The sequence below is a fragment of the Periplaneta americana genome, chromosome 6 (genome assembly GCF_040183065.1).
Source record: "Periplaneta americana isolate PAMFEO1 chromosome 6, P.americana_PAMFEO1_priV1, whole genome shotgun sequence".
Taxonomy (NCBI): Eukaryota; Metazoa; Arthropoda; class Insecta; order Blattodea; family Blattidae; genus Periplaneta; species Periplaneta americana.
Genome location: NC_091122.1, coordinates 40,703,975 through 40,731,126, shown reverse-complemented (window position 1 = coordinate 40,731,126; position 27,152 = coordinate 40,703,975). Strand labels below are relative to the sequence as shown.

At 34.6% G+C, this 27,152-nt stretch overlaps 1 protein-coding gene across 4 annotated transcripts in view; it reads right to left on the bottom strand.

The window, feature by feature from the left end:
- The window catches only part of vib (phosphatidylinositol transfer protein vib), a 117,831-nt gene that overhangs the window by 8,599 nt on the left and 82,080 nt on the right, over positions 1-27,152 (bottom strand). For 2 of the 4 annotated variants that reach the window (XM_069827978.1, XM_069827979.1), the window contains exons 6-8: positions 12,326-12,403; positions 4,103-4,267; positions 2,030-2,151 (exon numbers count right to left, since the gene is read on the bottom strand). In XM_069827978.1, the coding sequence (XP_069684079.1) occupies positions 2,030-2,151; positions 4,103-4,267; positions 12,326-12,403 (365 nt within the window). Of the gene's footprint in view, positions 1-2,029; positions 2,152-4,102; positions 4,268-12,325; positions 12,404-20,648; positions 20,724-27,152 lie in introns of all 4 variants that reach the window. The other 2 variants (XM_069827980.1, XM_069827981.1) reach the window with 2 other exon arrangements.

Genomic DNA, 27,152 nt, shown 5'->3' with positions numbered 1-27,152 from the left:
TGTAATCTAATTCAGTCCATACACATTGTAGCATTAAAGATCTGTGTGACAGCTGTGTAATATGCTCTCGCAATTCCTGTTAAGTCTCGGAGCAACGGTGGCACATCAGTTACTAGATATTACTACTCAACTGAGCCCAAAATTTCACTAGAACAGACCATAGCTATTGGAATCTGGTGTGCAAATTCTTCACAATAGGCAAGACAGCATATCGCGAAGTTAGTGACGGATATATTTAATGATGACAAGTGGGAAGTACTTCCACACCCAGCCTATGATCTGGATATGTCTGCGTAACTATTACCTTTTTCCAACTGAAGAATCGACATCAATGTCAACATTTTACAATGTTAAACCCGATACATCCGAGATTTAAACTCTAAAGGAAAATTAAATGGCAGCCAACAGCTACCACAACATTGTAAAGCAGTCATTAAATCCCAAGGGGACTATTTTGAATGTTCTTAATGTAAGTAGGTTTAGAAAAATGTGTGGTCTCTATGCGCAACAGAATGAAATTTCTTAAGCAGTAAATGTGTAGCATTCTTTTTAATTGGCAGCAGTCTCAATCCCACTAATTTATGTATTAATTTGTGTAAATTGGTAGGTGATAACTAGGGACCGGATTTTTATGTAATATCAAGGTGTGAAATATGTACATATTTATGTAAGAAAAATAAGCTGAATATGTACCAAAATATGTAAAATCATGAAAATGTTTAATATCAATATCTGCACTGGTCTGTATTGTTAAGCCTAGATATTTGTAGTCTGGTACAATTTTTAATTTTCTGTTCTTCATAACGATTTCTACTGTTTCTGGTGCTTTTCCGCCATTTCTGAGTATCATCATTTCTGTCTTGTCCACATTTATATCAAATTTGTTTTTATTGCACCATTTTACTATAGGTCTTTAGACCCTACTACTATATTGTCCGCTCATGCATATGAGATTATTCCCTTCTTGATTTTTACAATACAAAGTAGTTGTTCGAGAAAAGTTGTTCACTCATATTTACAGTGGGTGGTAAGGGGTGAGTGCCTCTTTTACTTCCTGGAACTAAGACGTTATGTTTCATCCCGAAATATATCCTTTCTCGGGTAGGTAAAAAGGCTTTTTAAATCTGTGTATTTCAAATTGTAAACTTCCCCAGTAGAAGTTTTCTTTTTCCTTTTAAAGAAGTTGTTGTTGTTTTCTAATGCCAGGCGTTTGACAAAGTCATTTGACTACTTGCACTCCAATATTTTTCAAAGACATTATCATGGTCAGCCACTGAAGCACAGATTTTGAGGTGTTCCGAATCCATTTCTTGGTTTGAGTTGCACAATGGGCAGTTAGGGGACTGATATATTCCAATTCTATGCAGTCTTTTAAAGAAGTAAAAATGAATAAAATCCCTAAATATGTAGAAATATGTAATATCAAATTTTAATATATTAATGGTAATTACAAGATCGGCAAAGATTTTTTTATTTATATACGGTTAGGTTCAAAGGAATATAATATGTAATTACATAAAAATCCGGTCCCTAGTGATAACATAGCAACGTGCACAATCCCGTAGTAACAACATGAAAAGTCCTCTTCAAATGTCAGTGACAGAATTTTGTTTCACAGCATTCGACTCATACCCAGCTAAAGAAGTATCACTTCAATAAAATGTGTGATATTTATATACATTTGTGCATTACTTTTGGAATTACCCAGCATTTTCTAAATAAATTACCTCTCAGTAATGAATATGAATAAAATGTGTGTGAGGAGGGATCGAGGGAGAGAGAGTGTGGCAGAAAGAGAGTTGGAGAAAGAGTCAGGGAAGAGAGAGAGAGAGAGAGAGAGAGAGAGAGAGAGAGAACAAGAGACAAAAAAAGAATTCCTCTGATGCTGAAAACTCTTACTTCCATAGAAATATCGAAATCAACTTCTTACAGCATCACAACACTTTCTCTAAAATCCATGAGAATGAGCACATACAATACATACCATGCATAAAACGTAGTAAGCCTCACTTCATACTATTGGACATACCTATGGAAATTTGTGAATAGACGTCGTTCCGACTTCTGAATAAAGTTTTCTATCCTCGTCTGCAGGCCAAACCACTTGAACTCCACAGTTACTAATTTATAGCAAGTCATGACGGGATTCACCTAAAAATGAGAAAATATGATATAGGAAAGGCAATATGATCTGGCAAAGATTTATAAAGTAATAAGTTATTTCTACAAATTTAACAAAAAATCTTAAAATCCACTTTCTCTACAGTTTTTTTTTTTTTCACTCCTATGAGAATAGTGTTCAATTTTCATTAATTACGGACTGCCAATCTTTATCTCATCTTAACAATGCACATTGCTCACTCTCTCTTCTAGATCAGAATTTGTCATTTTGGGAGGAAAACACACCAATGGAATTCTCGGAAATCCTTCATATTTTACTAATTCAAACAGATTCTATACAAAAACAGACACATACTTATAAAATATTATAGTATACAGTATGTCCACAGAAACATTCCATGATTATAAACTGCTATAATTTTGTAACTATGCGTATTAGAAATTCATATCGGTGCCATTAGAAAGAATGGTTCAAGGAATTTCAGGGGATGTGTAATTGTAATTGTTGGTGGAATACAACAGATAGCATAATAAAAAACATGCTGTTCCCGCTCTTTCACTTGTCATTGTGGCATTGTTGGATACAAGCAAATTATGTTAAATGATGTGAATGTTTACATTTCAACTCAATGTGAATTCTGCAATATTTAGAGAGTTATGGCTAAGCCACAGGAATGTAGAGGTGTGTATTGGAATACCATAGCACAAGGAGTGTAGTGAGAGTTCAAACGGAAGTTTCAACATCCAGGACCTACTGACAAGACGATCTTTCCTGTGAGTTCGCCATAACTCTTTAAATTCTGTAGAATTCACACTGAGTTTAAATGTAAACATTCACCTCATTTAACACAATTTGCTTGTATCCAACAATGACAAGCGAAAGAGCAAAAATAAGGTCTTTTTTTTTCTTATGGTGCCATCTATTGTTTACTGTCAACAATTATAATTATACATCACCTAAAATTCTATGAGCCGTTCTTTCTAATGGCACCAGTATGAATTTCGTAATACTCATAGTTACAAAATTATAACAATTTATAATCACAGAATCTTTCTGTGGACACTGTGTAGCCCTAAAACCAGAGGAAAAGTGCTACGAGAAAATTTCTGCATAAGTATGCACACTTTAATTGAAAACGATGATGAATTTATTTGTTTTATGGTGTTTCCTGATGAAGCCACTTTTCATCTTTCTGGTAAGATGAACAGACATAACCTCAGAATTTGAGGGTCGGAAAATCCGCGTACCTACGTGGAACTTGATGTGTGCCGTGTTACCAAGGGAGGACACATTGAACATCTTTAAGGTAAGGAACTAAACTTTTACAGTTTCTCTTTCCATTGGTACTATTTTCATGCACCTCAGATTCATAGAACGTAAATTACATGTGTTCGAAACTGGAAAGGTCTTTTGTGGAAGCCCTGTATATGGGTGTAAGTACACGGGAAAAACGACCAAGGTCCATCAAAAATCGAAATTGAGTTAATAATGCTCTCTTATAGTGGAAAGGAAGTACTATCGTGTGGTCTAGCTAGTAATAAGAAATCGCCGTTCTTGACATTCCACTACGTCAATTTCTATTAAATACACACATAACAAAGTATTCAGTGCTTAAACTTTAAAATTCGTTTTTCTCGAAACTTTCTAAAATGGATCTTGATCGTTATTCCCGTGTACCCTTCAATTTCAAAATACACAACAGTAATATATTTCATGCAATGAAATGTTAATCACTGATTACAAGGACTTCATGAACACCAATAGACCTATAATGAACGACATAGTGAGTGAGTGAACATTTTTTGTTAAGGTGAGTACCTGGAAAACAGAAATGATACAGAACTACCATTAACGGACGTTGTATAAAGTATATATATTTAAAGGATAACAGACATTCAATAAACATAAACATTCAAAGGTTTACTGAAAAATTGTAAGAAAATAGTCATAAATGTGGTGATTTATTAACTTCTTTAGTACCTTATCCATCCACTGACCCACTAGAGGTCCACGTCCTGTCTTCTCACTCTTAAACTTTGTTGGATCTTCTTCAGGCTTAAAATCTGCAGAAGCTACTGGATCATTAGCGATATCTATATGCACAATTTCTCGATGTTTCAACTTCTCTGGTGGCAATTCATGCACCTATATGCAAGTGAATTATAATATTATATATCTATACTACTATCCACACGTCTCTCTATATTATTATCAAGATTACATAGAAGGCTTTTCTCCTTTTCCCCCAAACCAATCAAATCTTCCTCACAAATTGCTGAACTTACATAAATAAAAAGGATTTGCAAAATTTTATTAACATATAATGGCAGATTTAACCAGAAAATCATATCAGCACGTGCACAGAGAAGATTAATATAGTTTAAAAATATACTTTTCTTGGTTATAATGTGTACCAGCACCTTTTTAGGCAGAAGTTAGAATTTTAATCAGAATATATGCAAATAAAATAGAAGTTTTCATGAGTAATAGAGGGTTTGAAGGAACAAATAAGCCCAACGAAGTAATATATTTGTACAGCCTAGGCATGTTTTACAATGCCTGGCCTATAAGCACTTAATTTATATCAGGAGGAAGTACTCTTTGTATGTAGCACACAAATATCAACTAACAAATGGTTTGTTAGTTACTATTTGAAGCTTTGTTTATCTTTCTAACAAGGAATGACTGTAGAGAGGAAATGCGATATTTCAACGAATCCCATACCAAGTTACAGGGTTTGGAGAATAGATTACAACACATTTACGTTTCAGGCAACATGTTCAGCTATTACAACAAACAGGAAATCAAAACAATTTTGTTGCTGACTTCTTGACTGAAATCAGCAGCAATTCATCCTGTATTATATAGGGTAGCCACGTGTAAGGTTTCAGAATTGAATCTCCCTTGACTATTCTGGTTGACTGAATACCTGGCACTAAAAATGTAGTTAAGAATAAGTTTAGAAAGCAACTGAGCATTTATGGCTATGATTTATGACATAGGTATGTTGGAATCTACTCATCAAACTCTAGAACTTGGCGTAAGTTTAATAAAAATATATCTTCTATTAGCAACTATCCTTCGTAAGATTTTAGTAAGTTTTCTGATAGGTATAATAAAAATATATTTTCTATTAGCAATCTTTTTTTGTAAGATTTTAATACAAGGGTCGGTCAGAAAGTAATGCCACCTATTTTTTCTTCTTAAATAAGTTGGTAATATGAAAAATTTGAATTTGGCGCGGTTCCTCAAACCTTTTACAGTCCACTACAGTAACAGTTTCCTAAGTCAACAGATGGCAGCACTGCATCAGTTTAGAAAATGGCTGACATCGATGTACATATAAGACAGCATGCTGTGATAGAATTCCTGAATGCGGAAGGTGAAACTCCTATTCACATTTATGAAAGACTGAAGAAGGTTTATGGAGATGCAACAATGGATGTCAGCACTGTTAACGATGGGTTCGTCGCTGTACAGAAGCTGAAGGAGAAACCCTGTTGGTTGATGGAAAACAAAGCGGTCAGCAAGCAACTGCAGTGACTCCATTGCAACATCCAGCAAGTCAACAAGATCATTCATGATGACCGCTGGATAACAACAGATGAGTTGTGTCACATGCTTTCCATCGTTAAAGGCAGTGTGATGGCCATTATTGATAAACTGAGCTACTCTAAAGTTTGCGCATGCTGGGTACCAAAAATGTTGACCAACCGCAATAAAGAGGAAAGGAAAACAATATCCTTCAATCTGTTGCAGCACTTCAGTGTGGAGGGGGAGGAGTTCTTGGCGAAAATTGTGACTGGAGATGAGACTTTGGTTCATTTTTTTTTAATCTATGTCCAAGAGGCAATCGATGGAATGGCATCACACAACACCGCCGAAGAAGAAAAAATTCAAAACTGTGCGATCTGTAGGGAAAGCTATGGCCACAGTCTTTTGGGATGTGGAGAATGTGATTCTGGTTGGTTTTCTGAACCGGGGACGCACAATAAATTCTGTCCAATATGTCGAAACCTTCAAAGAAGCTTATAGCACGTCTTCAGCGAATTAACCCATCAAAAGCTTAACAGATATTCTTCTTTTGCACAACAATGCAAGACCCCACACGTCAATACACTACCACTGGCGAGATTGCGAAAATTGGTTGAGAAGTCTTGCCCCATCCACCATACAGCCCTCACCTAGCACCATTCTCACTTCCATCTATTTGGTCCACTAAAGGAAGCTCATCATGGGCATCATTTCGAAAATTCCATGCACCGGCTGAAGAAGAAGGACTGTGATTTTTACAGCATTGGAATGCTCTTGTTTCAAGGTGGACAAAATCTGGAGATTATATTGAAAAGTAACAAATTAATCGTGAATGTTGTGGTTGTTATGCTATGTAAATTTAATTTAATTTTCTTGTAAATTAAAAAAGAGGGGGGAGGGAATAGGAGGCATTACACTCTGACTGCTCCTCTAAAGTTTTCTGATCATGATCTTCCTTTGTAAGATCTTAACAAGTTTTCTGATAAAGTTCCTTAGAGCAATTCATAATCAAATATTAGAACATGGTAACTTCTGTATGCCCTCATCATACATTTTATATTGAATGTTGCCTTCTGACATAGTATGAGAGAAAACCTGATGATCAAACATCTTGTGCAGAACAGGAACAGAAGTGTGAGAACAGTGGAAATGTTTTTATTACCATTACAGTGAGGAATTAATTTAACAATTAATTTTTCACTAGATAGTAGATACGACGTCAGCAGTGTCTTTTGAAGATGGGAACAATTTAATGATTTATAAGATTCACGAAAATAAAATTATATTGATTATTCATTAACTACGACATTGCTAATTTAATATAATGCGAATGTATATATATTGGCAACAAGTATAAGAAAATATCGTATTACTGTGCCACCATAAACCAATTTTATCACCTCTTACATTTTATTGTTATTGCAAGTTATCTTGAACTTTCTGAGCGGGGACAGAAGGGCAGAGGGAAGGAAGCGCGTAACGTGGGTGGAGCCAACTGAGTTGTTTGCGCATGCTTCGCATCATAATGTCTTGTCAAGAAACACAGAGCTATTTCCTTCACTGCATTCCAGTAGTGTTAACATGGAGCAGCAACCACAGGGTAGTAATTATGGTGAAATCACACCACTGCGGAGAAAAAGTAACACTTATCCACAACGGAGAAAGATAAATTATCGCAAATATAATTAAGTGTTGCGAGGAGGAAAAATTAAACAAAATAAATGTTTGCTGGAACCTCTTGATAAGGAATATGAGAGAGCGGCTAAATATTCTGGCAAAAGTATTAGTTCCGTGAAGAGAATTAAGAATAATACTGAATTACAACCGAATGAACCTCATATTACTCCGGGAAAGAATAGGTATGTAATATTTAGAAATTATTGCTATAAAAGTTATGTACAATAGTGTCTTTACTGTGAGCGACATAATGAATTACTGTTGTAAGTTATTATTTTGTTATAGTCTGCAAAGCATATTATTTCATTCCAGGATTAGGACTTGTGTAAAGTTGAAATGGACGACTTGAGCAACATGTCATTCAGGATACAATCGAAGAATTCTATCTTGTTTAGAAAGAAGTACCTACGACTAAGAAGAGAATTCCGAATGGATGATGCCGTTGACGAAATAATAATTAATTTTGGACCTAGCAATGATGGCAATTATGATAGGGATATGGATTGTGTATAATTGTAAATTAATGTAAATTCAAATAATAAGCCTGTAAAATATTGTTATAAGAATATGCACATATCAGCTGTAGGTGTAAGTCATGTAGACCTATATAATGTATAGATATAGCTTTAGTAACTCCGCCATTGCCGGTCCCCAGCCCGGATGAGAGATGAGTGTACACACGATTATATTTAAATACTTACTCATTATAGGTTAATTAAAACCTGCTACGAAACTATGTTCTCCTCTCCAAACCGGAGTGTCGTGAGATGACGATGTCTATATTGAACCAAGTTCTTTTACAGTAGAGAGCCGTGAAGTGAAAGAACCAACGTTTTCTGAAAACTTGAGGGAGGGGCATCCTTGCCGTGTCGTTACGTTGATGAGTACATGCCGTATCGAGCAGTTCGAAAGACTTAGGGGATGTAATGTTCAAGATAACTTGCAATAACAGTAATATAGTTTTCTTGTCAGTCAGCATTCATACAGTTAACAGTCATTGATATTAACGAAATATGATTATTTTCTAACAATTCCACTGTTAAATAAAAAAACAGTCTTTATGAATAATAATGAATACAACGTACTTACAAGTGTTTTCTAAAATTCATGACTTGTTCATCAGGTTTTCTTAATGAACATAATTACGGTATTTGCTTCAACCACTACAAAGCAACTCTGTCAGCTTATTTGAATTAAAAATGAAATAAGCATATAATCTTATAATTAAATAACCGTTCAGAGCAGAAGTGGTGTAAGTAAAAAACGGGTAATGAGAGTTAAAGTAAATATTCTGTAAAATACAGCGCAAAGTAGCAATTAATATTCAATTTATTTAAACTATTAGTAGTCAGTGGATAGCAAGAAGGACATATTAATTGCTACTTTTCACTGTATTTTACAGAATTTTTACTTTAAACCTCATTACCCAATTCTGACTTACACCACTTTTGCTCTGAACGGCTCAAATGGTTACAAAGTTCTACAAACTAACAAATATGATGCGAACATTCATATACAAAAAGCAAAATTTTGCGTGTTTTGTGAACTTGGACACTGCCAGATACAACTTAGCTCAGCTTTCACTTGTCACAAGACTTCAGCATAAAATTACGCATTCAACATTTCCATATGTCACATCAAACACGCACAAACTTTTCCACAGTCTTTATGCTTCACACAATGATACACTGACTATACTACTAAGCAGAAGACTGTTAAAAGCAATTTACAAATAACCATTTCCATTGTTGTTAGTAGTAATTCATTTCTACTGGAAACCAAAATATAGGTATGCAGATAAAATGATATCAATATATATATACACACACACAGAGACATTATTATGATGTGAGGCAAAAAATGGCGGGTTACTGGCAGCCCATTCCCTGCGTGGGCTGTTAGAGGTACGGCACAGTACTTCCTCAGTCACCATATGGCATTTGCTGTAGTCACAAGTCGTGTTACAAAAGTCTTGATTCTTCAACTGTACAAAGTTAGTGTATAAAGTTTAGTGATTATTGTGTATTTAAGTAATGTGTTACAAAAGTCTTGATTCTTCAACTGTACAAAGTTAGTGTATAAAGTTTAGTGATTATTGTGTATTTAAGTAATGTCTACCAACAAATTCTCATTGTGTGAATGTGTATGTACAATACGCACATAAAAGGCAGAATGTCGTGTGCAAAAACAAGACGTAAATTTAGAATAAAGTTTCCAAACAGACCTGTGCCTTCTGCCAAAACAATCAGAAAACTCACTAAAAGATTTAAAGAAACAGGCTCAGTGAACAATTGAAAATCAATCATAAAACGTAGTGTTCTTACAGAAGAAAAATTAGCTGAGAAGAAATCGAGACTATCAATGATGTGGAACTTCAGAGTGTTGTTCATTCGTTTATCAGAAGATGTTAGTTGTGTGTGAAGGCAAATTTTCAGCAACGAATGTGAGCCTGGTAAATTCAAATTATTGAACATTTATTGTTAGCACTGTTATGTATTGTAGAAGTGCTAGAGGAATGGTTATGTAGAAACCACGCTAACAGTGGACTACGAGTCACCTGCTGTTTTCTCGCCTCACATCATAATAATGTTTCTGTATATTATATTTTATTTGATCTACTTAATAAGAAAAAATGTTTAAATTACACGACAATAACTGCAATTTACAAATACTGTGTATAATTTATTTGTAAGTAATATCTGTTTGGGGTTAGTAAGTTTAGCTAGTAGTCTACATATTAAATGTAACAGTAAGTAATTTCCGCCTTTCAAATTTTACGCACAATTTAAACATTAATAATTTCATTTTCAAGTTCCTCTCTAAGTTTTCTCAATTCTGTCTTTATGCCAACTGCAATACACTCAATGAATATGCACTACCGATAATAAAATTGTTTTTACCTTTCAAACTACAAATCACAGTCAACTGGAAAATTCCATGTCTACAGGCTTTAAATTTCATTTCACAGGCCTTTTTTTCTGACTTCCACAACTAACAGCAGTACTTAACAACACTGACATTTTATTCATATGAAATGCATACATGTCATTATTTTTGGATTTGAAATCAATTGAAGTGATATGCACTTATTAGTATTTAGCAACATCTTAAAAAAAATAACATGCCAGAGACTGGTGAGATTCCTGAAAAGCATGCACAAGCTATACAGAGTGCTCTAAAATTCCCCTTACAAATTTCTAGGACTTGTTAAGGGGACTGAGTAGATAATATTTTGAATTGGAACCCATGTCCGGAAATGTACCGTTTCGTGCTACAGCCATTTGAAAACATGTTTTTAACGTGACCACTTTTACAAGAAATTTATTTTATTATGAGGCGCAACCCACTACATCACTTGTTTTACAATTCAACTCATTAATAACCAAAGAAACAAAATGGAAACTGAATCATTTGTCATAAACACTTTTGTTTACAGTTCAACTTAAACTGTTTTTGTCCTTTTCAAATGATGGTTAACATTCAAATCCACTACAAATGTGGTTCGATGTGGCGATCACCAACTTCGTTGCATGTACTGAACCTACGAATGATGTTTTGGTAAACGCGCTCTATCACGCCTGGTATATCTGCAATCTCTCCTGCAGCGACCACAACTCATGCCACCAGATCTTCTGCTGTCTCTACAGGAGTCTCATAAACCAAACTCTTCATACGACCCCAGAGGAAAAAGTCCAATGGAGTCAAATCCGGTGATCGTGGAGGCCATGCAATTGGATCACCTCGGCCTATCCATCTTTGTTCAAATCGTCGGTCCAGATGTTCCCGAACAGCAAGAGAAAAGTGAGGAGGTGCGCCGTCATGCTGAAACCACATGTCTTGATGGACGTTCAATGCCACAGCATCCAACAACACACCCAATACGTGTTGTAGGAAGATCAAGTAGATGGGACCTGTTAGCGGGGATGGAAGAATGTACGGTCCAATCACATGACCATCCAGAATACCTGCCCACACATTGATAGAAAATCGGTGTTGGAATCCCTGGACATGCGTGGCATGAGGGTTTTCGTCTGCCCAGACATGGCTGTTTCGTGAATTGAGTACACAATCCCTAGTAAATGTACATTTATCTGTGAAGAGAATGCACCGTGGAAATAGGGGCTCACTGATGCAGCAGTGTAGAAACCACGTACAAAACTGAACGCGTGGAGCAAAATCAGCTGGCAGTAGTGAATGTATCCTTTGGAGGTTGTATGCATGTAGTTGTTGTTCATGCAGAACATTCCAGACGGTTCTGGGAGCAACATCCATTACACGCGCAATTGCTCATGTACTCGTTGACGGGTTCCCTTCAAGTTGATGCAGTACAGCCTCTTCCTTATCGGGAGCGCTGCGTCTCCTTTGACCACCACAGTCATTCCTGCTGGCAGTGAAGGTACCCCTTTCTCGAAGCCATTACGTAATTATGGCGAAAAGGGTATGCGATGGAGTCGGACGTTGTGGATAACGATCTCAATAAAGGTGACGAGCAGCTGTTCCATTACCTCGAGCTTCGCCATACAGAAGGATCATGTCGGTGTATTCTGCAAAAGTGTACTGAACCATGTTGCTCTAACACTAAAAGACACGTGAATGAGGCTCGAACTAGCTCCGAGAGGTAGGATAAACGTCAATTGACATCACATGATCTGACGTAAGCACCCCTCATCATGTAACGCTGCAGGCGGACGAATCGCGAAGCTATTACTTGTTGAGACACGTGACGTACGTTCAGGCAATGCTTGCTTTCAAACAGCTGTAGCACGAAAATGGTACGTTTCCGGACATGGGTTCCAATTCAAAATATTATCTACTCAGTTCCATTAACAAGTCCTAGAAGTTTGTAAGGGGAATTTTAGAGCACCCTGCATATAATTCAATATATGTATCCAAATTTGTAAGTCAATATTCTGATTACTCGAATGAAAATGATTAGCCTTGTCGTACAAAAATTGAACTGAAAGTACAAGATGACCAAACATTCTGACTTACATTTTGTTGCATTCCTGTATCTGCTATATGTAATGATTCTATTACAATGATGAAATTCTCTTTCATATAACCGGGATTCTGCATGTTGATGAAGAGGAGCCATCCCAACACCACCACCAAAATGTCCACCATACATCCATGGAGGAAAGCAGGTAAAACACAAAAGAACCACAACATGGTGAAACCAGTACCAACAAGTAATATGACCAATATGGGGTACACATCATCCATGAACAGACAACGAACCAACAGAAAAAATAATATGAAGCAAAGAAATATTGTTACATACACATATTTTCCCATGGAAAACATAGAAGTTGTAAATTGTAATAACATAAACAATGAAAGCAAGTGGTGGCAACAGAACTTGTAATGTTTAAGACAAAGTACTAAATTTCGTATGTAGGCCTACTGCTTAAAATAATTATCGTACCACTACATAAAGACACCAGCACAAGTAAAGGGACAAGGAGAACCAAGAATACACATGAAATGTGTTACAAATATCCATGCAAAATTAAAATTGTTGATGTTTTAGAAACTAAACGTGAAAACATATAAATAATTGTGAAATGATGACCAATGACGCTACTTTAAAATCAACTAACAATAACTTCAATAAAACTGATATTTCTGCTTATACACTGGTTACATGTCCACACAAAATGTAGCAGAAAACAAATCGAGAAATTGTAATTTTCATAGTTCAATTTTCTGAGAAGACGACATGGCAAGAGAACATTCTTGTAAGACCTTCTATCTAAACACAACCGAGAATTTTTAATTACCTACAGAAGAAAATATCTTTCTTACTACTATATCAAGGCAGCAAAATAATTAGTAAAGAATGTTTTATCTTGATCTGTGGGTATAATTCATACCTTATTCTCGAAAAAAATAAACATGGACAAAAGATTTTTCATAGTACATCAATTTAATTTCTTTTATTCCATCCCAATGGCACGCACTTTGGGTCATTATTATTTGACGTCAGTTGTTTCTAAATTGTAAAATGAAACTGTGAACACTTCACAATCTTCGAGAATAACCATGGTGCACTACAGAAAGTTGATATACATTGCAGTGGGATGATGACAATGATGATCATTAGTGGAGATATGATGCCTTGCTGGCAGGGAAAACGGAAGTATCTTGTGGGAACATTTGAATTTTCAAAGCTTGGATTTCGAGCGAAAAGCCAATGATTTTGCACTGCGATATAAATCCGATATTATAAAATGCATTTTATAAGTAACAACTAAAATTAATCACATTTGCCTAAATAAACATAATTATGTTCACACTCAAGTCGTGCCTTTATATCAAGTGCAAAACTATATTCTCAGTTATACTATCATGACATTCTAATTATTTGGCTAATGGGTCGCCTATTTTTAATAATCTTTCAATTTACAAACCTGTGTTTGAATAACATCAGAACAACCAATTTTCTTTCACTTGTTTCCAAGAATACTTTGATCCCATTTTCCTTAAACGCAAGTGGTTTACAACAATTAAAATCTTGCGATAAATTAAATGTAATAATTCATAATGCTGGTTGTTCAATTAATGATGATTGCAAATGTCCTATTCTGAAAGAATTTACGCAGGTGAAGTACTTATGAATTATTATTGACCAACATTTAAGATGGAATAAACATGTTTCTTCTTTATGTAACAAACTTCGTAAAACAATTTATAAATTTGTAATTCTTCACTCTTATATCCCTACAAATATTCTGCGATTAGTTTATTTAGGTTTGGTGCAATCTGTCATCCAGTATGGTACAATAGGATGGGGAGGAACAACAAAATTTACACTTTATCCATTCACATTGTTTCAAAAGTGAATAATTAAAATTTGCTTAAAAAGTCAATTGATTATTGAACAAATTTGATTTATTCCTATTTTAATGTTTTCCAAATTGAACAAATATATAAATGTACATTATTAAAATATTGTCATAAAAACATCTGAAATATAAAGAAGAACAACATGTTTATCCTACTAGAAGAAATTTGACATGTCCTTTAGCTGAACTAAAATTACACAACCGCTGGAATAAATCATACCCAGAATTACTGGCCAAGGTTGTACAACTCTATTTTGATAATAAATCCTGATCTAGGTTTATTTTGAGTTTAATAAATTTAAGAAAAAATTAAGCATTTAGTATTCATGTTCCCTTTTCCTTTTTTTTCTTTTTATTGATTTCAATATAGGCTACTATTTATTCATTCCAAGCTTATGTTCTGTTCTTCACTTGATTCTCTACTTTTATCTTCGTAATTATCCCTGTTTTGTAATAACCAGACATCGGATTCTAGGGCAAATGCCTATTTTGTTTCTTTAGGAGAAAAGTAAAAATAATTATTAATATTTGTGTTTCATGGAAATTGAAAGGTATTCAAAGAGTTTTATAGTGCCCTAAAATGCCCTAAAACGGTTATTAGAGCCTAATTTGTTAATATTCGCCTAAAAATGCCTAACTCACTGTAAAGTTTCGCATTTTACGCTTACTTTTTATAATTTATACATGCATTCACTGCGAAATTTAAGGCATTTAAAAAGTGGAAAATTTGCTTCACACCGGCCATGAAACCATTGATAAAGGAAACAAAATGTTTTGAATCTCACGACACTCGCAATAGATTTCACCGAATTTAACATGTTTGGAGGCATAAATGCCGACAAAGAACCAACCTTAGTTTTGAAGCAGGCAACAATCACAACATGTGCTGCTACCGATTCAGAGATATACTATACTATAAAAATGACTGTTTTCGGTCTGAAACCGATTAGCTGTACTGCCCTTCAGAGTGTCATAAAATCACAATTTTTGGAGAAAGAGTGTTTTTGAAATATTTATGAAAAGTCGTAAAACTGCGAATTAGTAGGGTAAACCGTTACAAAATATTTAAAAGAATGGCCCTCCTAGTGTTAACACTACCAGGAAATGCAACAATAAGTGGAACTTTGTATTTTTGTCCAATTGAATCTCAATAACAACGGTTCATTTGAATGCTCGTTAACAGTTGCTCTTTCCCTCACCTTATTTGTGTTGAGAAGTTTTTAGCGGCAGGACGTTTTCCTGTGAAGTTTAACGCGATAATGCCGAAAAATATAAGTGCAAAATCTACATTGATCCGGCAATGGCTAACAGAATATTCAGAATTCACTTATGATGGAAAAATAATATTCTGCAAGATTTGTAGCAAACAGGTATGTAACAATAGTTGAAATATATAAATTCTATTAATTTTAATGAGTAGGCCTATAATATTTGTACATTGACTGAGCTATCCTGAGGTATAATTCTTTTTAAGACCACTACACTTTAACCTTTAAAATTCCGATAGTTAAAGTATTTGCAGGTCATTAAAATGTTGATTGTTCGAACCCACTAATTTTGTGATAGAAATACGGCAATACAACAATTAGGATTTTATTTTAATTCAGTTTACTTTACATTTTTAGATTTCGCAAGAAAAGAAGTGCCACCTAAAGCAGCATGTGCAAGAAGCGGCTCATAAGGCTAAAGCTCAGCAGAAAAATCAACTGCAACAAACTTTACTAACACAGCCTACTTCATCCAATCTCAGCAGCAATTTCTATGCTGATTTAACCAGAGCGTTTGCTGCTGCTAACATTCCCTGGAATGCAATTGAAAATCCGGTTTTAAGACAGTTTTTACAAAAATACTGCAAACAAAATATCCCATCTGAGTCGACCCTAAGAAAAAATTACTTAGACAGAATATACAATGAAACTTTAGCTTCCATTCGGGAGGATATAGGTGATTCTTACATATGGGTCTCTGTGGATGAAACCTCAGATCCTATGAATAGGTATATAGCAAATATGGTAGTAGGAAAACTTAGTCCTGATGGACCTTCGATTCCACACCTCGTATGTGTTAAGGAACTTTCGAAAGTGAATAGCCAAGCCATTGCTTATTTTGTAAATAAAGGCCTACAGTCTTTATACTCAGGTAATATAGACGATTCTAAAGTTCTGTTGTTTTGTACTGATGCTGCCTCATACATGGTTGCTGCAGCTCCACTTCTTAAAACATTTTATCCTAACCTCACGCATGTAACCTGTCTAGCACTTGGCCTTCACAGGGTTTCTGAAACAATCCGGAATGAATTTCCTCTTGTCAATTCGTTTATTTCTAACACAAAAAAATGTTTTTGTAAAGCCTCATCCAGGATTTCAATATTCAGAGAGAACTTTCCAGATATCCCACTCCCACCTCAGCCGGTTGTTACACGATGGGGAACCTGGATTCAGTCAGTGGTGTATTATTCTAAGTATTTTAAAGAAGTGGTCACAGTTATTGATAAATTACCTGAAACTGATAGTGCAGCGTGTGTGAAAGCAGTGAAAGATTGTCTGAATGACTCACGAGTGAAAAACGATATTGCCTACATAACATCAAACTTTTCTTTCATACCTGCAAGCATTGAACAATTAGAACGTGAAAAACAATCTCTTTGTAGCCAAATAGCAATAGTAAAGGAAGCTCAAGTGAACATACATTCTGCTTTGGGCGAAACTGGGAAAAAAGTTAAAAATAAGTGGGACAACGTATTAAATAAGAATGTAGGATTTTCATTGTTGGAAAAAGTATCAAGAGTGATATCGGGGGAAAGTGTAAATGTTCCAGTAAGTATTGATGTTTCTATTGTACCTAATTTAAAATTTGCGCCTCTCACATCAGTTTCGGTTGAAAGAAGTTTTTCTGCTTTCAAAATGATTCTCAGTGACAAAAGGCAAAGGTTAACTGTGGAGAATTTAGAAAAAATTCTGGTGGTGTACTGTGCAGATAATTATAATAAAGTCTGAGCATGGAACTGAATTTCAATAACTTAAAATGAGTAATCTTGATATCAATAATCATTATTTCATTAGTTTCAATATATTAAATTTGTGCAGCTCTGTTTATAAATATAATATAGTATTCTTTTTTAATGTTTAAACATACTTTTTTGTGCGTATTTTAGTGTATAACTAAAAATTTCAGTGAAAGAAATAAGTATGATACCTTGATGTGCCTAAAATGCCTATTTTCATTAAAATAGAACCTAATTTTACAAATTTTGAGCTTATTTTAGGCGCCTAAAACTGCAATTTTTAGTGCCTAAAAATCCGATGTCTAGTAATAACTGTATTGGTTTTGTAATTTTATTGTATCTTTGTTATGTTCTTTAGTACAAAATAGCTATTTATAGGAACTGACCCTGAACATGAGCTTGCTCAAACGGGGTGTGCTCCCGTCAATAATGGGCGGTATTAATAAAAACGAAGACTTTACTATGCTCATCTTCCTCATGAGCAAAACGAGCTTGCTTTTTCTACGAGGAAGCTCTGAAATGTCGTATTAATAAAAACTATCGGAGCTGGCTCTTACCTGCCAAAGCTTGCTCACAGAGTTTGCTTCACTTAGCGTGGGAATTCGTATCAGTAGAGTCGTCAAACGGGTTCAGGCCAGCCACAACAAGCGATACCGCCACGTGTATTTCGATCGAAAGGATTAGTGATTGAGCTATGAGTGACACAGAGGAAGACGTTGGGAAAAAGGGAGAAGATTTATCTTTATTTATGGATATCATTAAAAAATTTCCAGTTATATTTAAGAAGTCAATGTTACCGGAATCGAGGCAAAAGAAATCTGCAGCATTTGCAAATATCAGAGAGAAGTATGAAAAAGGGTTTGGGGTGCCAATAACCGAGGCACAATTAATTAATAAAATTTTCCAATATGGAAACCAGATTTAAAAAAAGATGGGAAACAAGCACATAAAGATGAATGACTGTCCGGGTTCATATGGGATCTTTAATTGAAAAATCCGTAGTGACACTTGTGGCGGACAAGGCTGCAGTTGGGTTTTTCTCGGGGTTCTCCCGTTTCCCCTAATGAGGAATTTACATCATTCTGTCAACATTTCTCCATTCAGTCATTAGTCCATAGCATTCCTCAAATGCCGGCTAGCGACGTAAGGACGGGGCTGGCCTAGGGATTAGTGGAGTTGCTTGCTTGAAACCTGGATACATAGCAAACCTTAGTGTAGTCAGCCGGTGTGAGTTTGGGAATGTGCCTAGCTTGAGGGTTAGTGCAATGTATCTTGATAGGTCGCAGTGCTGGGTCATAGTGCCCCTCTCCCAAATTCTATTTCATTCCAGTGCATAATATTTGAACTGATAATTTCATGTAAGTTACATTTGTGTGTAAGTTGTAAATAAAGAGGTATTCGACATTCCGTGTATTATCAGCTGTGATTTGATAGTAGTTTTCAAAGAGTCTTGCACGCTTTTCCTTATAATACTCTCTGTGTTCCTTCAATGCCTCCAATTGTTCCAACAGCACTAGCCTCTGCAAATCTGTTAAGGAAATATTTAAATGCACTGCCTCTGGTTTGATTTGTGTCACCTAAGAAATAGTCGGTTAAACAATCCACATTTTCTTGATTAAATCAGTACGAAGTTTTGTAATCTCTCGAAAGTGAATCTCTGTGCTTCTTATACAACTTTTGAGGCCATTGAATATCCATGAACTCAGCCATTTCGATACAACAGCTTCACTCTACAAGCTTGAGTTACCTATTTAGGTACCTCAGGTTTTTTGAAGCAAATGCTTCAGAGCAAGAAGCAAAACTCCGTTTTATTAATAAGTAATGCGAGGAAACTATTACGTGCTGACTCCTTGCTCAAAGGTGGAGGAAATTCTTGATGAGCAAGCTCATTTTCCTCAACTTTATTAATAGGAAAAGGAGGAAGCTCACAAAATTTGAAGCAAACTCATTTTCCTCATCTTTATTAATACCATCCAATATGTATTTATTTTGTCAATCAATATTAAATACTGAATATCATCAGTTGACGATTATAAGGGAAAAATTAGGTACAAAAATGTGGTTGCTTTTAGTCAATAACTTCTGAAATATGAAAGAATTTTCACTGCTTATGAATACTTAATTTAAAGAGGGATGGGGGACAGTGTTTTGGATTAAGTGATTGTTATTAAATAAACACTAACGTTTTTATAATAATAATAATAATAATAATAATAATAATAATAATAATAATAATAATAATAATAATAATAATAATAATAATCATCATCATCATCATCATCATCATCAATCACATGTATCATACTCCTCCTCAGGCTTATAATCAACACCACAGTCTACAAGTACACAAGTATTAGTTACTCTTGATCATGCGGTCAATATGATGCAAGGTCACCACTTAAAACAACAAAGTGCAAACAAAACAGGGACATAAACCCGGTTTGTGCAGGCACATGGATTCCTACTTCCCTACTAGGAATCGAACATAGGTCTGCTGGAAATGTAGTCAGCAACACTATCACTTGTCCCATAGTTATTTATTACAAACTTGCAACACAATGAAATTACTTAATTCTGGCGTGTTTATGCAGAGTTTACAAATTTTCTCTGTAACTTTTTGAAACATTTCTCTTTCGAAAAGTGTTAAGGATATATCATTTTTATATTGCACGTACTGCGAAATTAATGATGTCTTAAACATTTCTGTTCCAAACTTGCTTTCCAACAATTTTTTTTTTTTTGCATGTCGTCACTGCACCTCCAAAATCCACTATATGTTTTTAAAAAAGTTTTTGCAGGAGAAAGAATAAAAACATTGTCACTTTTAAGTCCCTTGATTTTCAAAGCTACTTTTGGTATAATTTCAATCATTATATGATAAATGATGATATTATATGGAAAGTTGCTTTGAATATCAAGGGAATTAAAAGTGACAATGCTTTTTTATTTCTCCTCAAAATCTTTTTAAACACATATAGGACTTTTGGAGGTACGATGATATATATTAAATAATAATAAAAGAAAAAAGTTATAATTTCAACGACAATAAATTTACAACGTAAATACAAGTAAACCATGGACAAACTACAACACGTATAAATCAGCTTGTTAATATCCCAAGTCTGTAGGATAAGTCTCGTCAAAACTCACACTGGTTAGACATATGTACAGCCCTGAAAACTCACATTAACTTATCTGTAGTCAGTCATCTGTCCACGGCTGATAAATGATAGGTAACAGTTTATATAATTACAAACAAGGGCACTTCAGTGGCAAAATTACTCGAAATTATCTGAGACAGAGTATTAATTGTGTCAATTTAACAGATAAATGACATTTAAGTGACTAATTATGACAGTGAAGTGTCCAGCACATGAAATTCACCTCTTCCCACATGTCACTCCATCTACAACCTGTTCAGAAAAGCAAAGCAATAATTACATTAATCCTGCACCATTTAACTCACATTGTGCTGGTCCCCTTTGTCAGCAACATGAAGAGTTTCTATGGTCAAAAGAAATTTTTCCTTCATATATGCATTCTGTAATATAAAAAATCTGTTTAGAGTAGCATAAAAATGTACATTTTTTTTTTCAAATAACTGTTCTAATGTTGAGAGCTCAAAGATCACATATAGAATAGTTAAAACTATATATATTTTTAAAATGTAATCTTTCTCAAGCAATATAATGAATCTGATTCCAAGGATCGCCATAGTATAAGCAGGGTTTAACTAGAAAATAAATAATTGTCGCAAAAAATGCATAAACAAAAAATTATATTGGTGCAAATTGCGAAATACTTGTGTAATATTATAAATAATTGTGCAGCAGGATAAAATTAATAAAGAATGCAGAAACAAAAAGCTATGTAATTTGTTTCTTGGAGTTTTATTAACTTTCAATCCATCTTATCACATTCTAGATATACTGTACTTATGTAAGTATAGGTACGTTTAGAATCAATTACTGCTGAATTTATATCACATTAAAATACGTTATTTTATGGGCACTTTAAACATTGAAATTCTTTACGAGTAAGCCCTTCAAGATTTACTGCTAGCAGAGTGCTAACTCTTTTTACTGAAAGGCGGTTTCTAATTCCAGTTTTTACAAGATTCATGCAACTAAATCCTCGCTCACAATTTACAGTATGCGATTGAATTATATAAATCAATTAGAAGAAATTGTTCACTTAACTGACATGAATTGTACGAACTCTTTGAAATCCATTCCTGAACATCTATTACTCAATATCTTTTTGAACATTTGTAATTTGTAATTTGTTTCTTTCAACTTTCAATCCATCTTACCACATTCTAGATATACTGTACTTGTGTAAGTATAGATACATTTAGAATCAATTACTGCTGAATTTACATCACATTAAAATACATTATATTATGGGCACTCTAAACTTTGAAATTCTTTACGAGTAGGTCATTCAATATTTACTGTTAGCAGAGTGCTAACTCTTTTTACTAAAAGGCGGTTTCTAATTTCAGTTTTTACAAGATTCATGCAACTAAATCCTCGCTCACAATTCACAGTATGCAATGGAATTGTATAAATCAATTAGAAGAAATTGTTCACTTAACTGACATGAATTGTACCAACTCTTTGAAATCCATTCCTGAACATCTATTACTCAATATCTTTTTGAACATTGCTCATGTCATTAGCATTTCATTTAAATTCAGATTAGTTCAAACACATCTCTGATTTAATTTTCTCCATTACCATCTTTGTTTCGGAAGTCCAATGTGGTTGTCGCATTTTTGCACATTTAGATTGAAAGTTTGTTGCATTTTTAGAAGTCAAGTAGCAAAATGCGACAAATGCGACTGTGACTTAAATCCTGGTATAAAGACAAACTAAAACCTGCAGGTAGCATCTCATCATTCCTTTAATCTGTTTAATATCATCTTGAAGTGTGTATTTTAGACTGAATGTGAAACAGTAGGTCAATATAGTGGAAGTTGGGCTCAACTTTATTTTTTCATTTTAATAATAATAATAATAATAATAATAATAATAATAATAATAATAATAATAATAATAAATTACATTGCTGTCCCTACTAAAAGCCCTGCTCATATATCAGATTGTCCATTCTCATGTTATAAAACTGCAACATTTAGCACTTTGATTTTTATTGTATTTGTAAATTTAATATTAAATGTAATTGTATTCTTAATATTGTAGTTGTAACCCCCTGGTAGAGGGGAAGAGAAGGCCTGATGGCCTTATCTCTACCAGGTTAAATAAATAAATAAAAGAGAACGATCGCTAGGATCTCCATCGTCGAAAATGAACTTTTGGTAACAGCCAATAGATGTAAGTATAGTTGCAAGCAATTCATCATCACTACTGGCAGGACAATCCTCTGTGGGCCTTGGCCTTCTGAAGAAGTTTTCCCCATTCTTCCCTATTTAGTGCCGAACTCCTCCATTTCTTAATTGCAATTATCTTTATATCCTCTCTCACATCTTCTTCTCATCTTAACTTAAGTCTTACAACTTTCCTAGTCCCTTCTGGCACTGCAGTAAATATCCTCTTCGTCATTCTGTCATTGGTACGAAGTACATGTCCTGCCCACTCCAGCCTTCTGATCTTTACACATCTAACAATGTCTGGTTCATTATATAAGTTACATAATTCATGAGTATATCTCCTTCTCCAGATTCCATTTTCTGCCACTGCCCCAGAAATATCCCTCAGGATCCTTCTTTCAAGTATGCCAAGTTGCCTCTCATCAGATTTTGATAATATCCAAGTCTCAGCACCATATGTTAATACTGGTCTCATTAATACTTTATACATCATGGCTGTAGTTTTCCTCAACAGCAATTTGAACTTCATTTGTTTTATGAGGCCATGATAACACTTGTTAGCAGACATTATCCGCTTTTAGATTTCAGAGCTAACATTATTCTTGGTATTAACTTCTGATCCAAGGTAGGTAAAGCTACATACAACTTCAAGACTGTATGAGCCAATTTTAATAGATATGGACTCATTAGAATATAGTTGCAAGCTATTATTCCAATGCAATTCATCAGGGTTATAACGTGATTTCTTTTCCAGCCACTAGATGGCAGCATACAGAAATTGATATAAGTTGTCTTGAAAGTGCATTAGGCTGATCAATCTACTTATCATATGTGCTTGGGGCAAAAAGCAGCAACGACTTAATTTAAGAAATACAAAGATCTACGTCCAACTCAGATGAATCTGGTAACTCTCGATTAGATTACGAAATTACTGATTAACAAAAACGATCTGACTAATTTTTCATGAGCAATGAAAATGGCACAAAGAAAATCTGTTCCGTCCCCTAACTCATGGGTATCTGTAGGTTTTTATTTCAGAAGAGACAAAATACTTTCTTGATAACCAAGGAATTAATTTTTCAGAGTAACATTCTGTGCTGATTAGATCTACTTATGATATATTGTAACAAAACCAATGCACATAGAAAATATACATAGTCGTGGACACAATATGTAAAGAAATTACGTAATATATTAGAAAGTAAAAGAAGTGTGACTATATAGTAGGAGCGGTTGCCCCTACCTACTGGTCTTTTCCTGCAGGTGCTTCTGCTTTAACTGTAAATCAGTGTACAGTAGTGGCAAAAAAAAAAGCGAACCGACCCTTGTAGCTGATTCCAGAGCCTTGTTCACTCCAGAGCACGATAGACTGGTAACTAAGACTTTCGTGGTTCGAATCCTGCCTTGGAAGGAAACTTTGTTTTGTTCCTTATTGAAATTTATTCCCAATACTTTTCGATTGCAGCGATATTTTACTACTTAATTAACTTATTATTCTCAGAACATGAATTTTACCAGCAATCGAAAAGTATTGGGAATAAATTTCAATAACGAACAAAAAAAGTTTCCTTCCCAGGCAGGATTCGAACCACTGAAGTCTTAGTTACCAGTCTATCGTGCTCGGGAATGAACAAGGCTCTGAAATCAGCTACAAGTGTCGGTCCAGTTTTTTTCTGCCACTACTGTACATTTGCAAAAAATTCACAAAATTCATCACAATCTTGAAATGAATGAAATAAAAAATGCAAGATTTCTATATGTCTTTAAGGCATAATGTTTCATCACACTGAAATTTAATAAAACTGCACCCTTTCTTCAAACGGTCATTTTTCATTAAAATATACCTTTAGTGTGACTCAGTGTAATTCAAAACACCTTACACCAATAATATCCGTTAAATAAATATTACTTATAGAGGTATTCAAAATGCACTTAAATAATTTACATGAATCAAATTCGTGCTCAAACAAAATAGCACAAACATCCAGAACATGCTTACACTTTTTTTTTTTCTCCTTTCAACAATGCTATCAAAATAACATGTATTACCATGTAGTGGCACCACAAAAGATAAGCAGCAGCCTAATTTTTCATATTCTTTTTCTTCCAGTCAGCACAATAAACGTAAGAATTATATAAAAAAATCTAGGTTTAATATACAGTCTATGGAACGTAAGAATCATATACATAACTGCCTATTCTTTACCGAGACAATCTTTAACATTTCCTAAGCATAAAAATTTAGTTACATTGTGTAATTGATATGCCAGTCCTCTCTTCAAAAATAATTTGAACTGAATAATAAAATCGACACAAATTCATTTTTTCTCCACTACTTTCCTGTAATTAAAAAAAAAAAAAACTGAAAATGTGTTGTGATGAAAAAATCTTATGAATGTTTGGTATTCTTGGACTATTTTATTTTCCTCGTGCTTACAGTGTTTTTTGTCTAGATAAAAAGGCGATAAAAAATCTGTGTAAAATACAGTATACTGGAGCAGACTGGGAGATGATTACTGCCCAATGCACCGAGAATTCAAGGCCTAAACAGAGTTCAGAAGAAAATCGTGTTAAAACATAATTAACCCTTATTTATTTTCACATCATTATCCACTTTTCAGAATAAATACAAATTAAATCCGTGTTAGTTTAAACTGACTCAATTTGGGTTAAAAGAATAATAAATTCGACTTGCATCAAAGACATTTTGTAAACTACATACTGATACCCAAAGTATTAGAAGATTTTCCACAGCTTAGCACTTCAGTATTTTATTCTTTCCTGTAACGATCTTTCCTTGTGACGTCTGTTGCAGCATGAAGGCATTTTAGCAACCACAATTCGACATACATGACAGGAGTGAAGTTGATCAAAGGAGGCTCAACAATTTTAATAAGAAGCAAGTTTCATATTGTATTAACTATCAGGGATGATCTAAGCAGAGAGACAATGAAGTTGAGTTGAGAGAAATTTATTTTATTTTATTGGGTTATTTTACGATGCTGCATCAACATCTAGGTTATTCAGCGTCGGAATGACATGAAGGTGATAATGCCAGTGAAATGAGTCCGGGGTCCAACACCAAAAGTTACCCAGCATTTGCTCGTATTGGGTTGAGGGAAAACCCCGGAAAAAACCTCAACCAGATAACTTGCCCCGATCGGGATTCGAACCCGGGCCACCTGGTTCTGCGGCCAGACGCGCTGACCGTTACTCCACAGGTGTGGACGAGTTGAGAAAAATCTCACAATATTTGGTGACATGAAATTCGAATATTTCTCGGTTCTGTGATGAAAAGCGTAACAGAATGGTGCCGAAATGGCGTTCTGGCACTTTTTGCCCGAAAAAAAAAAACACTGCTTATATATAAATTTAACGCACAAGGGGAATAACTCAGAATTTAGTTTTTTTTAAATTTTGTTTTCATTTCTTTTTTACGTAAGATAATGAAACAATTATTTTCCCACAAATTGGCCCATACAAGTACTGTTTACAATTATAAACGTACGAAATTAAAGACATTCCATACTCCTACTCTTACACTTCGGGGACTTCTTGGCTTGTACACAAAATAACTCTACCTAAACATACATCTGAAATGCTCACTTAGAAGTTTCATTTAAAATTCAGAGTAAAAGTCGCATACATTTTACAGTAGTCTTCCAGTCTGAATAACATATCTACATATCTACGTAACATTTATTATGCGTCACAATTTCCGGTCGTATAACATAAATCTGTGGTTATTAATACACTGTTAAATATATTTACAGTGAAACCTGTCTAAAGCGGCCATCTGAAGTTACCTTGTAAAATGGCCGTTTTATCAGGTGGCCGCTTGATTAAGGTTGCGGTTTTTATGAATCAGCATGAAAATACTGAATTTCACTGACTTTTTAGTATTGTGCGCGTACAACAATCGTGCATATTAATGTCAGCCTCTTCCATTCTTGGCAACTAGCATTTTCAAAACTCGCTTGAGGTACCTCAGTTTAAATGACTGAATAATACCTTGTTCAAGGGGCTGGAGGTGTGATGTCGTATTTGGAGGAAGAAACACCAATTTCACGGATCACATTGCGATTTTGTCGTTTAATCTTCGAATTGAAATTGCATAGCCAATTCTCAAACAATGATGATGCCACCCAAGTTTTATTGTTGGCAGTCCACTTCACCCCCAGTAAGCCCATGTCAACATTTTTTAAACATCTCGGTTTCAATGATTTCCCTATCATTAAGAGTGGTTCTTTTTCTCCTGCAGCATTACAAAAAAAAAAAAAAACAGCAGGGTTATTCTGTCTTTTGCCAACTTTCCCCCTTTACACTCTTTTTTCTTAAAACTTACAGTTTTGTTAGGGAGGGCTCTGAAAAAAAAAACCTGTATGAAAAGAAACTACTGACCTAAAACATACTGTGACATTTTCGATAGAAAAAGTCCGTGTTTCAATCCTTTAAAAACGAGTAAGAATTTATAGCTGTGCAGGGTCGGAGTGGAAAGTGACAAAAGAGTCATAAACAGTAACCAACTAACCCCAAGATATGGAGGGTGTACTGTTGTACACTTAGCTATTGTCCCCTGTCCTCTAACCATCGACAAAATAGGTCAGATAATATCCGTGAAAAGATTTTTTGTTGGAC